Source organism: Chiloscyllium plagiosum, unplaced genomic scaffold (genome assembly GCF_037043375.1).
Source record: "Chiloscyllium plagiosum isolate Xiang-an unplaced genomic scaffold, Cpla_swu_hap1 HiC_scaffold_24, whole genome shotgun sequence".
Classification (NCBI taxonomy): domain Eukaryota; kingdom Metazoa; phylum Chordata; class Chondrichthyes; order Orectolobiformes; family Hemiscylliidae; genus Chiloscyllium; species Chiloscyllium plagiosum.
In genome coordinates, this window is record NW_028270162.1 from 19,076,122 (window position 1) to 19,089,381 (window position 13,260).

Genomic DNA, 13,260 nt, shown 5'->3' on the forward strand with positions numbered 1-13,260 from the left:
CAGTATCCACATCTCCAGTTTTTTTTTTAAATATTCTTTTGTACCCTGGTCAAATATTCATTCACAGGCTTCTTGAGTCATTAACAAATTAAGTATTTGAATAAGTAAGTAACTACATGACCCAATTTCTTTCTAAATGTATGACTTATTTTTCACCCTCTTCCTCTTTTGATCCAATGCCAGAACAGTTCCTCTTCAAAGGCTAAGATTAGGTCAGAGTCAGAAAATTGGGGACAAAATCCCTACCTCAGTTTTGAGTCATGTTATTTGAATTCTACCATGACCATTTCACAATCACTAATCAAGAAAACCCAAGAAATTAATGTCTCATCCTCAACATAAAGTAGTTCGTCATTTGGGATTTTTTTTCATTTTTTTTGACAGATCTTTATCAACAATGAATGGCATGATGCTGTCAGTAAGAAAACGTTCCCAACCATCAACCCTTCCACAGGGGAAATCATCTGCCAAGTTGCCAGGGGAGATAAGGTAATTTGAGTAACCATTCTTTTGTCTATTTCTCATAATTTTGTCCTTTCACTTCAACCAAATGCTTTCTTTCTATCTTTAATCTACATGCTAAATTTAGTATGGACAAATTCATGGAAAATTGATCAGGTATCGATTGTAAATACTGATAATATTATGGAAACAAAACATCTATAAAATGCCTTGAATTATAATGAAATTTGTTCAAAAGTAAGCCCTTTTGATGGCTTAATGAATAAAGGTACCATACTGTCTTATGAGTGGAGGTTGAATATTTTGGGCCTTAATTAAAGAAAGAATAAGAGGTAAACTTAGAAACTGTGAAGATTCTTAAAGGACTTGACAGGGTAGATATAGGAAAGTTGTTTCTCCCTTTTTATGGGAAAGTCTAGAACCACAGGGCATAATCTCAGAATAAGGGATTGCACATTTAAAACAGATTAGAAGGACTTGAGAGGGTAGTGAATCTATAGAATTCTTTACTGCATAAGGGAGTAATGAGGCTGGATTGTTAAGTATATGCAGGGCTGATTATAGACACCTTTTAATCAATAAGGGAATCGAGGGTTATGGGGAAATCGCAGGAAAGTGCAGTTGAGGATCATCAGCCATGATCTCATTGAATGATGGAGCACAGTTAATAGGCTGAATGGCCTACTTGTGGTCTGAAGGTTTGAGGCAATTAATAATGTGTGAGAATAGCAGTTTATTGTCACATGTACTTTTACAAAAATAATCATGAAAATCTTTAAAATTCACTTACCACGGTGCCTGAATTAATGACAAGTCATAAATAAGAAGTGTGGGGGGGGGGAACAAATGTAAAAGTTCATCACAGTTCATTTAATTCCTGGGTGGGGTACACTGGAAAACGAGACCACGCCTGTCTGCGACCACTGCCATGCTGAGACAAGACTTCCACATTGGGCAGTTGGAAGATCCAGAAGCCAGAGCAAAAGAAGGAAGAACTAGTTCCAGTTACAAAAGGACACATTTTAAGGTGGGGACAGTGGGGAATAAAAAGCTAGTTGTAATCGAGAATGTATTGCCTGACAAAATATTGAAAGATTTCAATTATTTTCTGAATGGAACTGATTTAAACAAGCAAAGTGGAATGGGAGTGCTTAAATCTTTTAACAAGATATAGGCACAATGGACCAAATGGTCACCTTCTGTTCCATGAAGTGTGTTGAGAGGTAGGAAAGGTAATCATCTAGATTGGCAGTAAACAACTCCAATTTTAATTGTCATTTTCAATGAATGTATTTAAAAATTGTCTTTACAATTTCTGGTAACTGATATAGTCACTTAAATGTTTATATTTTTCCTTGACTATTGTCAAATGCTCGCTATTTCTGTGTGCCTCAGGATGATGTGAATAAGGCAGTGAAGGCAGCAAAAGAAGCATTTAGATTTGGATCTCCATGGCGATTAATGGATGCATCACAAAGAGGGGTCCTTATAAACCGTCTAGCTGATCTCATTGAGCGTGATCGAGCATATTTGGCAGTAAGTACTCCTTGTGTTGTTGCACTTGGGAGTCTATATTACTTTGCCTTTGCTGTAATGCTTTGCAAACATTTTTCCCAAGCATTCCCAAATTCTGTCCTAAAATTCCTTTTAGGATTTAATATTTCCTGGGTTTTTTTCCACTTGGTTTTTCAACACGAACGGGACTTTTCAAATTGACTGGGACCACATCCCTAACAGTAACACCTGTCCTTCAGCTTCTTATTTATCTATGATTTCAGATGTATTGGTACAGGAATCAAACAATTTGGTCAATGTACAGCTATATACAAAAAAAGGGATAATTCTGGTTGTGGAAACTAAAGTGATTTCCATCCTCTCCGTTGGGGTAAGATCCTGGTCTCAATCCTCCTGAAGAATTTGTCCTGGTGTTAGGTTCTTTTCCTGAGGTTTCACACACGAGATGCAACTTGCACGCACCAACTTCTGCCAACAGTTAAAGCCTGTACAAGTTAGGTGACCCCTTTGACTCTCTTTGCAGGCATATGAAGTCGAGTCAGAGGCCCCAAACCAAGGAAACGCATCCCCTTTGTAAAGATCAGTTGGTAATGCTAGCAGGTAGCCAACTGCATGTTACTCCAGGTACAATGGTAAGATGAGGTCATCCTCTGAGATAATGTAAATGCCCTAATCCTGAGGAATTGTTATGCAAATGATTTCCTGACTGATTTCCCAAGACAATGTAGGTGTGATATGTCCTTGCTTTGGGGGATGGCTATGAAAGCAATTTTGAATGGAAGGGACTGAATGAAAGTTTTTTTTTGATAAAAGCAGGAGAGTAGTAGTGAATGGCTGGCTAAATCCACATTCCTGTATGAATGTCACCCCCACCCAAAGACAGTACAATTAACCCTTTAAATTTACATTAATGTTCAGAGTACAATTTAATCTTTTAACATTACATTCCATCTATCATTCCATGATAACTACCTAGATGACACTGCCAGCCTTCATAAGACTCTGGCAGTTGGTATTTAAGCAAGTTACACTCACACAACATGCAAAATTACTAGTCCATGCAGTAAGTAGAATTTGCAGAATCCATCCAAGTGGGGGGAAAAAGTTCACCAGTAAGATTCTTTAATCTACAGTCCTTCGTGACCACTCCACCCCTCCAAGTTGAATGGAAACGAGCCAGTTATCTAAAATCTCCTTTAGTAAATTTTAACCTGAAAACAAAATCCAGTCTGTCCTTCAGCATGACTCCATGGAGAAATCTGAATTCTTGGATAAGGGCAGTTAAATATTTAACAAAACTGACGAGACTTCCATCCTTGCAGAGATGCTTCAGATGGAGAATACCAGCGCATCTGAGCATGAAGTGCTGTAGCTGCAGGCTAGCTGAAAGCAGCATTCTTTGCTGCTTATGTCCCCGCTCTGCTGTCAAACATAACAAATCCAACAGGCTGTTGTGATGTTAGCTTGATCAGTGAACCTTCATATCCCTTAAATAATTGAAAGACAAGGTAAAGCTCATGTGGTTTAAGGTCCATAGGAAGGCCACTGACAAAAATCATACTGACCTCCTCTTCACTGTTGTTAGCTACTTAATTTTTTGTGCCCATGACTTTGGGGGGCTGATTGAATCTGTTGGATCAGAATGTGAAGGGGTGGGCATGCTCTGAAGGCGTGCTTCTCCTGTGAATGGAGAAACTCCAGAGATTATGTCAGCTGCTGAAAGTATCTCTGCATTTCCTCTCTCATTCCTTGCTAAGGTGGCTACCAGTATGAAGACAGTCATACGTTTAACTACATTAAATTGTCTGTCTATTTCAGCATTCTCAGTCATCTTGAAGTCTGTTACTGTGTTTACTATTTATGATATCAAGTTTTTTATAATCCATAAACTTCCAAATTGTACTGCCTAAACAATTCAGTCAATTATAAACAACAATCAATGCTCCTAAAATCAAACTGTTGGGGACCTCATTCAGGCTAGTCAAAAAATGTTTTTCTTTAACAAATTAATACTTGGTTAATGTGAAAGCTGTCAGGAAAGGTATTTCAAAAATCTGGCACAGCAAGAAAACAACAATGTTTCCTGTGCTTTAGCCATTAAAGAGGCAGTTGCAGTTCAGATTTAAATCTCAAATATTCATGGGAAACAAATGTAGAATATTTCTCCAAATGAAACTTTCCAAATAAAACAGTCAAAATAAGTGGCAACTTTGGTAGAGATCAACATTTTTTGAATTTGCAATATGAACAGAGCCAAAAGTTCTAATTATCTAAAATCTTATCAAAACATCAAAATTAAAATGCACTCTTTTTGTGAAAACTTTGCATTTTTTAAAAAAAAAACAGCCAAGGTGTTTTGATACAATACCCTCTTCTGGCTAAAGCATGGCCACTGACAATTGTTTTTTATTTTGAAACAGGCATTGTAGAATTTTAAACAATTCGAGGGTTCAAGGTCCTTGATCAATTTGTTTTAAGGTTACAACTTTGATCATTTTAAAAAGGACATAATGTTGCATAATAATGTAAAAACAATCTGTCTTATTACATAGCCCACAAAACATATTGAATTGAGATCCTATTTCAAATAAGGCAAAACCATTTGTGAACCAGTATTTTAACAAACCAAAATATTTAAATAAGCACTCTCAACATGACATAATTTATATTGAAGTTCCCTTTTTTATTTTTGACCCAAGTCATCAAAGTACAACCTTCATTTCAGCATTTTTTTTCCACATCCCCTCAATGAAATTACACTTATAAAAAGAGAAAGCCCTCAGAGGGGCCCACATGGCGCTACAGTCCAAGCCACTCCCTTTCCCTAGAAGAAGGACTTGCCGAATTAAGTCCATAACCCAGAAACTGAGACTTCCACAACAAAAACCCACACAAAGCTTCCCCAGTAATGTACTTTACTGTCAGGATCCGAGCAGACTGACTCCATTTTCTCCCCCTTTTCTCAGTGACGTCATGCCATTCCAAAAGTACTTCTAAGGGGAGGCGTGGGGAATAAAAGTAATAACTTTAAGAATACCAACTTTTTTGTTTAGATGATTTTCTTTGAAGTTCCTGATTTCTAACTTTTTAATGCTCCGTGGAGCTTTCAATCTCGTCACTAGGGGAATCCAAACTTCTTTTTTCCAGTAGACTCTAACCCCCTTTCTCACTTTACTTCTCACGGGGACTCGAACCCCTTTTCTTACTCTATATGTTTGCGGACTCTAACTCCAATCGAAACCCTTTTCTCGTGCACGGCGACTAATTGGTGTGCAAGTGTGAGAGTTACCTCAAAGATTCCGTCGCCACCAAGTCCCAGGAAATGAGGGGTCAACTGTGTTAAGTTTAGAAAGAGATAAAGGTGAATCTTACCTTGTGGGCCCATCCTTCTCTTGCAACTAACAGTCAGACAATCGCTTTTTTTCAGTCCACCTGGGAGCTCCGTGTATGTTGGAATCCCACCGCTGCCACCTTATACAGTCATGGAGCCATAGAGATGCATAGCACGGAAACAAACCCATCAGTCCAACCCATCCATGCTGACCAGATATTCTAACCTAATCTAGTCTCACCTGCCAGTACGCTGCCCAAATACCTCCAAACCCTTCATATTCACTTGCCCATTCAGATGCCTTTTAAATGTTGCAATTGTACTAGCCTCCACCACTTCCTCTGGCAGCTCATTCCATACATGTACCACCCTCTGCATGATAACTTTGCCTTTGGGTGTCTCTTATATTTTTCCCTCACCCTAAGTAGATGCACACTAGTTCTGGACTCATCCCATCCCAGGAAGAGACCTTGTCTGTTTATCCTATCCATGCCCCTCATGATTTTATACACCTCTATTAGTTTGCCCCTCAGCCTCTGATGCTCCAGGGAAAACAGCCCCAACCTATTCAGCCTCTCCCTTTAGCTCATTCTACAAACCTGGCAACATCCTTTTGAATCTTTTCTGAACCCTTTCAAGTTTCACAACATCCTTGCATGCCATTTTCCAAAAGTGGCCTAACCAATGTCCTGTATAGCCACACGACCTCCCAACTCCTGTACTCAGTACTCTGACCAATAAAGGAAAGCATACCAAATGCCACCTTCACTATCCTGTCTACTTGTGATTCTTATTAGGTTCTTTTCCTGAGGTTTCATATACGAGATGCAATCTCTGCAAACAGTTAAATTTTATTAAAGCCTGTACAAGCTAGGTGACCCCTTTGACCCTCCTTGCAGATGTACAAAGTGGAGGCAGAGGCCCCGAATAAAAGAAACATCCCACCCCACCCCCAATAACCAAATGTTGCCCCAGGTACAATGGTAGGATGAGGTCATCCTTGGAAATGTAAATGTAAATGCATTAATGTTGGGTAATTGTTATGCAAACTATTTCCTGACTCTGTAATTCCCCAAGACAATGTAGATGTGATATGTCCTACCTTCAGGGGATGGCTATGAAAGCACTTCTGAATGGAAGGGACTAAATGAGAGTTTAATTTGATAGCAGTAGAGTAGTAGTAAATGGCTGGCCAAATGAAGTGTGAGCCATCCACATTCCTGCATGAATGTAACCCCCACTCACAGTACAGTTAACCCTTTAACATTAAATTGTGCACTCTGAACATTAGTGTAATCTTCAAACATTAGACTAATGTTTGAAGATTAGACTAATGTTTGAAGATTAGACTAATGTTTGAAGATTAGACTGGAAACCCAATATTTCCAACCATATTCTGGGTACTGAAGGCATGGGAGGAGAAAGTGAGGACTGCAGATGCTGGAGATCAGAGCTGAAAATGTTTTGCTGGAAAAGCAGCAGGTCAGACAGCATCCAGGGAGCAGGAGAATCGACGTTTCGGGCATGAGCCCTTCTTCAGGAATGAGGAAAGTGTATCCAGCAGGCTAAGATAAAAGATAGGGAGGAGGGACTTGGAGGAGGGGCGTTGGAAATGCGATAGGTGGAAGGAGGTTAAGGTGAGGGTGATACGGTGAGGGTGATAGGCTGGAGTGGGGGTGGGGGCGGAGAGGTCAGGAAGAAGATTGCAGGTTAGGAAGGTGGTGCTGAGTTCGAGGGATTTGACTGAGACAAGGTGGGGGGGGTGGGGGGAAGAGAGGGGAAATGAGCAAACTTGAGAAATCTGAGTTCATCCCTTGTGGTTGGAGGGTTCCTAGGCGGAAGATGAGGTGCTCTTCCTCCAGCTGTCGTGTTGCTATGGTCTGGCGGTGGAGGAGTCCAAGGACCTGCATGTCCTTGATGGAGTGGGAGGGGGAGTTGAAGTGTTGAGCCATGGGGTGGTTGGGTTGGTTGGTCCGGGTGTCCCAGAGGTGTTCTCTGAAACGTTCCGCAAGTAGGCGGCCTGTCTCCCCAATATAGAGGAGACCACATCGGGTGCAGCAGTAAATGATGTGTATGGAGGTGCTGGTGAATTTGTGGCGGATATGGAAGTGTCCCTTGGGGCCTTGGAGGGAAGTAAGGGGGGAGGTGTGGGCGCAAGTTTTGCATTTCTTGCGGTTGCAGGGGAAGGTGCCGGGAGTGGAGGTTGGGTTGGGGGGGGGGGTGTGGACCTGACAAGGGAGTCATGGAGGGAGTGGTCTTTTCAGAACGCTGATGGGGGAGGGGAGGGAAATATATCTCTGGTGGTGAGGTCCGTTTGGAAGTGGCGGAAATGACGGATGATACGATGTATATGGAGGTTGGTGGGGTGGTAGGTGAGGACCAATGGGGTTCTGTCCTGGTGGCGATTGGAGGGGCGGAGGAGCGGGAAGTGGAGGTGATGTGGTGGAGAGCATCGTCGATCACGTCTGGGGGGAAATTGCGGTCTTTAAAGAAGGAGACCATCTGGGTTGTACGGGATTGGAATTGGTCCTCCTGGGAGCAGATGCGGCCGAGACGAAGGAATTGGGAATATGGGATGGAGTTTTTTTTTCAGGGGGCAGGGTGGGAGGAGGTGTAGTCTAGGTAGTCATGATTTGGAGATGCCGAAGTTGGACTGGGGTGTACAAAGTTAAAAATCACAACACCAGGTTATAGTCCAACAGGTTTAATTGGAAGCACACTAGCTTTCGGAGCGACGCTCCTTCATTACCTGATGAAGGAGCGTCGCTCCGAAAGCTAGTGTGCTTCCAATTAAACCTGTTGGACTATAACCTGGTGTTGTGATTTTTAACTTGGTCTAGGTAGCTGTGGGAGTCGGTCGGTTTATAGTAAATGTCCGTGTTGATTCGGTCGCCCGAGATAGAAATGGAGAGGTCTAGGAAGGGGAGGGAGGAGTCTGAGACGGTCCAGGTAAATTTGAGGTCGGGGTGGAAGGTGTTGGTAAAGTGGATGAACTGTTCAACCTCCTCGTGGGAGCACGAGGCAGCGCCGATACAGTCATCGATGTAGCGGAGGAAAAGGTGGGGGTTGGTGCCAGTGTAGCTGCGGAAGATAGACTGTTCCACATATCCTACGAAGAGGCAGGCAAAGCTGGGGCCCATGTGGGTGCCTATGGCTACTCCTTTGGTTTGGAGGAAGTGGGAGGATTGGAAAGAGAAGTTGTTCAGAGTGATGACCAGTTCGGTCAGTCGAAGGAGGGTGTCAGTGGAAGGGTACTGGTTGGTGCGGAGGGCTTTGAGTCCTTCGTCATGGGGGATGGAGGTGTACAGGGACTGGATGTCCATGGTGAAGATGAGGCGTTGGGGACCGGGGAAGCGAAAATCATGGAGGAGGTGGAGGGCATGGGTGGTGTCCCGAACATAGGTGGGGAGTTCTTGGACTAAGGGGGACAGGACCATGTCGAGGTATGCAGAGATGAGTTCGGTGGGGCAGGAGCAGGCTGAGATAATGGGTCGGCCAGGGCAGTCAGGTTTGTGGATTTTGGGCAGGAGGTAGAAACGGGCGGTGCGGGGTTGTGGGACAGTGGTTGGAGGCGGTGGATGGGAGATCCCCTGAGGTGATGTGGTTATGGATGGTCTGGGAGATGGGGTCATGGTCAAGGGGGCAGTAGGAGGAGGTGTCCGTGAGCTGGCGTTTAGCCTCAGCGGTGTAAAGGTCGGTGTGCCAAACTACTACCTCGCCTCCCTTGTCTGCCGGTTTGATAGTGAGGTTGGGGTTGGAACGGAGGGAGTGGAGGGCTGCACGTTCCGAGGGTGAGAGATTGGAATGGGTGAGAGGTGGAGAGATTGAGGCGGTTAATGTCGCTATGAAGAGATCGAGGGCGGGTAAGAGGCCAGCACGGGGTGTCCAGGTGGATGAGGTGTGTTGGAGGTGGGAGAAGGGGTCATCAGAGGGTGGGCGAGAATCCTGGTTGAAATAGGCACGAAGGTGGTGGAAGAATTGTTCGATGTCTCGCCACGCATTGAACTCGTTAATCCGAGAGCGTAAGGGAATGAAGGTGAGGCCTCTGAGGATGAAAGATCAGTCCTCAGCAGAGAGGGGTAGTTTTGGAGGGATGGTGAAAACTCGGCAGGGCTGGAGCTGGGAGTGGGGGTGGGGTTGGGCGTGGGGGCAGGGTTGTGCGGGCAGAGATCGGTGTGGGGGTGGGGTTAGGTGTGGTGACGGAGATCGGCATGGGGGTGGAGATGCATGCGGTGTGGTGGTTGTGCAGGTTAGTGATGTCACTGGGGGCGGAAGTGGCTGCGGCGACGGCAACCCAGGGGGCGGAAGTGGCTGTGGCGACGACAGAAATGGTGTTATTCCCGATAGCCGTGGACCCCGCGGAGGCTGTGAATCTGTTGGCGATGGTCTTCCTGGCAATCGTGGAGGCGGTTGTCTGGGTGGCGAGTGCAGAGGCTGCGAGGTCAGTGGGGGCGGAAGTGACGTCATGGTTCGCTGCGGCATGGTCTTTATGGTTGGGCCGATCCAGGAAAAATGTTGGGAGCAAAGTCCAGAATTATTCCTTGCCTTTATCAACCTGACAGAGATGTTTGATCCTCTAAATTGTGAAACCCTATAGATTATTCTCCAGTGCTTTGATTGTTCAATGAAGTTTGTCACCATCCTGTAACCCCATGCATGAAATTTTTGCTCTGCTGAGCAGAAGATCTGAAACCACACCTTGTCCACCCAGACTAGAATCAAACAAGGTTGTGTGATCACCCCTATCTTGCTCACCTGTCTGAGCATTGTCATTCCCTTCGTCCAACATGAACTACCATTCAGTAGTCCAATATATTCTAGATGGCATGCTCTTTGACCTTAGTTATTTTCAGCAAAAACAAAGCTCATCCCCATGGATGTCAATGACCTACTGGTTGCATGATGGCTGAACACCACAGGAGACAAAATATGCTTAATCTTTTCAACATGTTGAAAAGACATAAATGGCTTGTCCTCAAATGTCAAGACAAAGTCTTCCACCCACTTTCCCCTGCATTCCAATTTCCCCACATCTAACCCCCCACTCACTTTTTTTTGGGTCGAAGGGTGGCTCTGAAGTAAATGCAGTTTCTGTTTTCTTTTTGCACCTTTTCCAAGAAGTTTCACCAATGAAGTCCAGCATAAAGTACTGTGCCAGCAGTGCTCCCTTCAACTTGTAACGATGTGTCTTTGACAACAGGAATTTTTGGAATTCAAGAAGGGTCCTGATATGCAAGGTTGTGGTGTTGACAACTTTCCTGTACTACAATGAAAGTTAGATTGTGTATAAACACATTAAGATTCTTGAAAGTTGGCACCAGCAATGCTTATGTAAAGTTCTGGGAATCTAACTGATTGGATCAACGTGAGCGTCTTCTGTGAAGCTGCATCTACCAGCATTAAAATGTTGCTCTTAAAGAACCAACTCAGGCACAGGTGAATGCCCAAAAACCACCTTCCGGGGCACGTTCTTTCTGGTTCTCCATTACTCAAAAGATAGCCAAAGAAAAAGGTATATGCATATGTTCAAAGCTGCCCTAAAACACAGGCATTAACTCTATTGACTGACTACAGAGTTGGAAGCTGCTAACTGCTTCGCATGCGATTTTTCCTGATCCATTTAAGGTGCAAACAGTTTCAAGGCTTGGTGTCTCAATCATGAGTTGTAGCAGCAGTGGCAAAGGAAGGAGAAGGAAGCCAACCTGAGGCTGTGAATACATTTCTCCACTACAGTGTGGCTTCCCTGAGCGGAGAATTGGGCACTTCAGTCGTTTGACTACTCATCTAGTCTGCCACATATTATCATAAAATAAACCAAAGAACTGCAGATGCTGGAGGCCTGAAAGAAATGACAAATTCCTGGAGAAACTTAGTATCTCTAACAGCATCTGTGGAGAGAAAGCAGTGTTACCATTTTGGGTCCAGTGACCCTTCTTCAGAACCCTTGGTGCCTGAATTCTCCCATACATCATCCTTGATTCCAAGGGACCATCGCTGATAAGAAACAACAATTGATTATGAGGTGGAAGTTTTTAATTAAAGTTCTTTCGCGGAATGCCCCCAGAGGGCAATTAAGAGTCAACCATACTGTGGATTTGGAGTCAACCATACCAGGTGAAAATGGCAGTTTCCCTCCCTAAAGGACATTAGTGAAACAGATGGGTTTGTTTCCAACAATTAACAATGAATTCCTGGTGGTTTTAGACTCTTAATTCTAGATTTTTATTGAATTCAAGTTCCACCATCTGCCATGATGGGTTTCGAACCCTGGTCCCGAGAATGTTACCTAGGCTTTTGGATTAAGAGTACAGCAATAATATCATTAAGCCATTGCCTCTCCAGGACTTTTTAGTGATGGAATAGATGTACAGTGGAAACTTATCTACATCAGTTAAGATGACAAGGTTGCAAAAGTCTAGTTGAGCCTTAGACAGTGACCAAGTAATTGGGTGGAGTTAAGATTGGGGGCCAAAGACCATGGCTTTGACCTCCACAATACCTATTGTGAAAAAAGTTCTGCTCTTTAAGGATTCTACATGCCTAACTAACCAGGCAAATCAGAGATACTAGAAGTGTAATGTGAAAAGATTAAATTGGAATATCTCTCTGGACATGTATGTAATATTAAAGGGTTAAACTGCACTGACTCCACATTATGGAAGTGGGTGGGGACAATATTCATGCAGGAATACAGACGACTCCGACCCCATTTAGACAATCATTTTCTACTACTCCCCGTACTATTATCAAATTAAACTAACATTCAATTTCTTCCATTCAGTAATGCATTCATAGCCGTCCCCTGAAACTAGGGCATATTACACCTACATTGTCTTGGAGATTCACTGAGTCAGGAAATCGTCTGCATAATTTCCCAGGATTAGGGTATTTACATTTGAATTACCTCAGAGGATGATCTCATCTTACCATTGTACCTGGGGTAATGTGACTGTGAGGGAGTGGCTAGAGTACCTGTAAGCATTACCAACTGACCTGTATAAAGTGAATGTGTTTTCTTTAGAGGCCTCTTTGACTCAACTTCGCCTGCCTGCGAAGAGGTCCAAAGGGTCACCGAATTTGAACAGGGTTTAATAAATTTTAACTGTTTGCAGAAGTTGGTGCATGCGAATTGCATCTCGTGTGTGAAATCTTGGGGGGAATAAAAAATACCTAAAGAGGGTGAGCGGTTGTTGTGGGTATCATCAGTATAAATGTTTTAAAATGTCACCTAAGACCATAATGAAGTTAGAATTGGGCAAGGACTGATCCTTGGAAGTTTCTATAACTAATATTTGAGCAGAGTCTGTTGCCAATAACATGTTTGTTCTAATTGCTGAGTTGACTTTGAAATTTGCAGTACCCTAAAAATGTTCATACAGTCCAATGAAGTGATCTGGAAGCATTGTGTTGCTGTCATGGTTTGGCTGTTAATTAGAAATATGCTGGCCAGTCTTGGTTAGACAGGAGGCTAAATTTTGTGTGTGTGTGATCTGCCTCTGATCAGTTAGTCACATTATTGTAATTCCATTTTGTTTTTCAGTCATTGGAGACGTTGGACAATGGAAAACCATACCATGTAGCCTACATGGCAGACCTAGGTTTAGTTATCAAATGTCTCAGGTACACATTTACTTTATGTACCCTCTTCAGTTCTTACTGTTAAGGGTTTAATAATGTTGCTTGGCTATAGAAAGATTAGTATTTTCAATTTGTGTTCTCTTTTACTTCATTAAGTAATTGATTTTAAGTGCATCATTTACTGATCTGTAAAAAGCAGCGTCTTGTTTAACTAAGTTTTTTTTTCTGCTGAGAATTCTTTCTAAATTTGTTTGAATTGTTTTTGTAAGTATTGGGCTGAACCTTTATCAAGAATTAAGATTCGACACCAGGACCAACTGTGGGTCCAAACCCTGACAGTCAATGAGTCATGCTCACCTGCTCTATCTTCAGGA

The 13,260-nt window shown here is 43.1% G+C and overlaps 1 protein-coding gene across 1 annotated transcript in view; it reads left to right on the forward strand.

Annotated features, from left to right (window-relative positions):
- Positions 1-13,260, forward strand: part of LOC122562400 (aldehyde dehydrogenase, mitochondrial-like) — a 51,741-nt gene that overhangs the window by 10,699 nt on the left and 27,782 nt on the right. Inside the window, exons 2-4 of the mRNA XM_087999958.1 lie at positions 385-489; positions 1,858-1,998; positions 12,849-12,928. Coding sequence (XP_087856084.1) covers positions 385-489; positions 1,858-1,998; positions 12,849-12,928 — 326 coding nt within the window. The remainder of the gene's footprint in view (positions 1-384; positions 490-1,857; positions 1,999-12,848; positions 12,929-13,260) is intronic.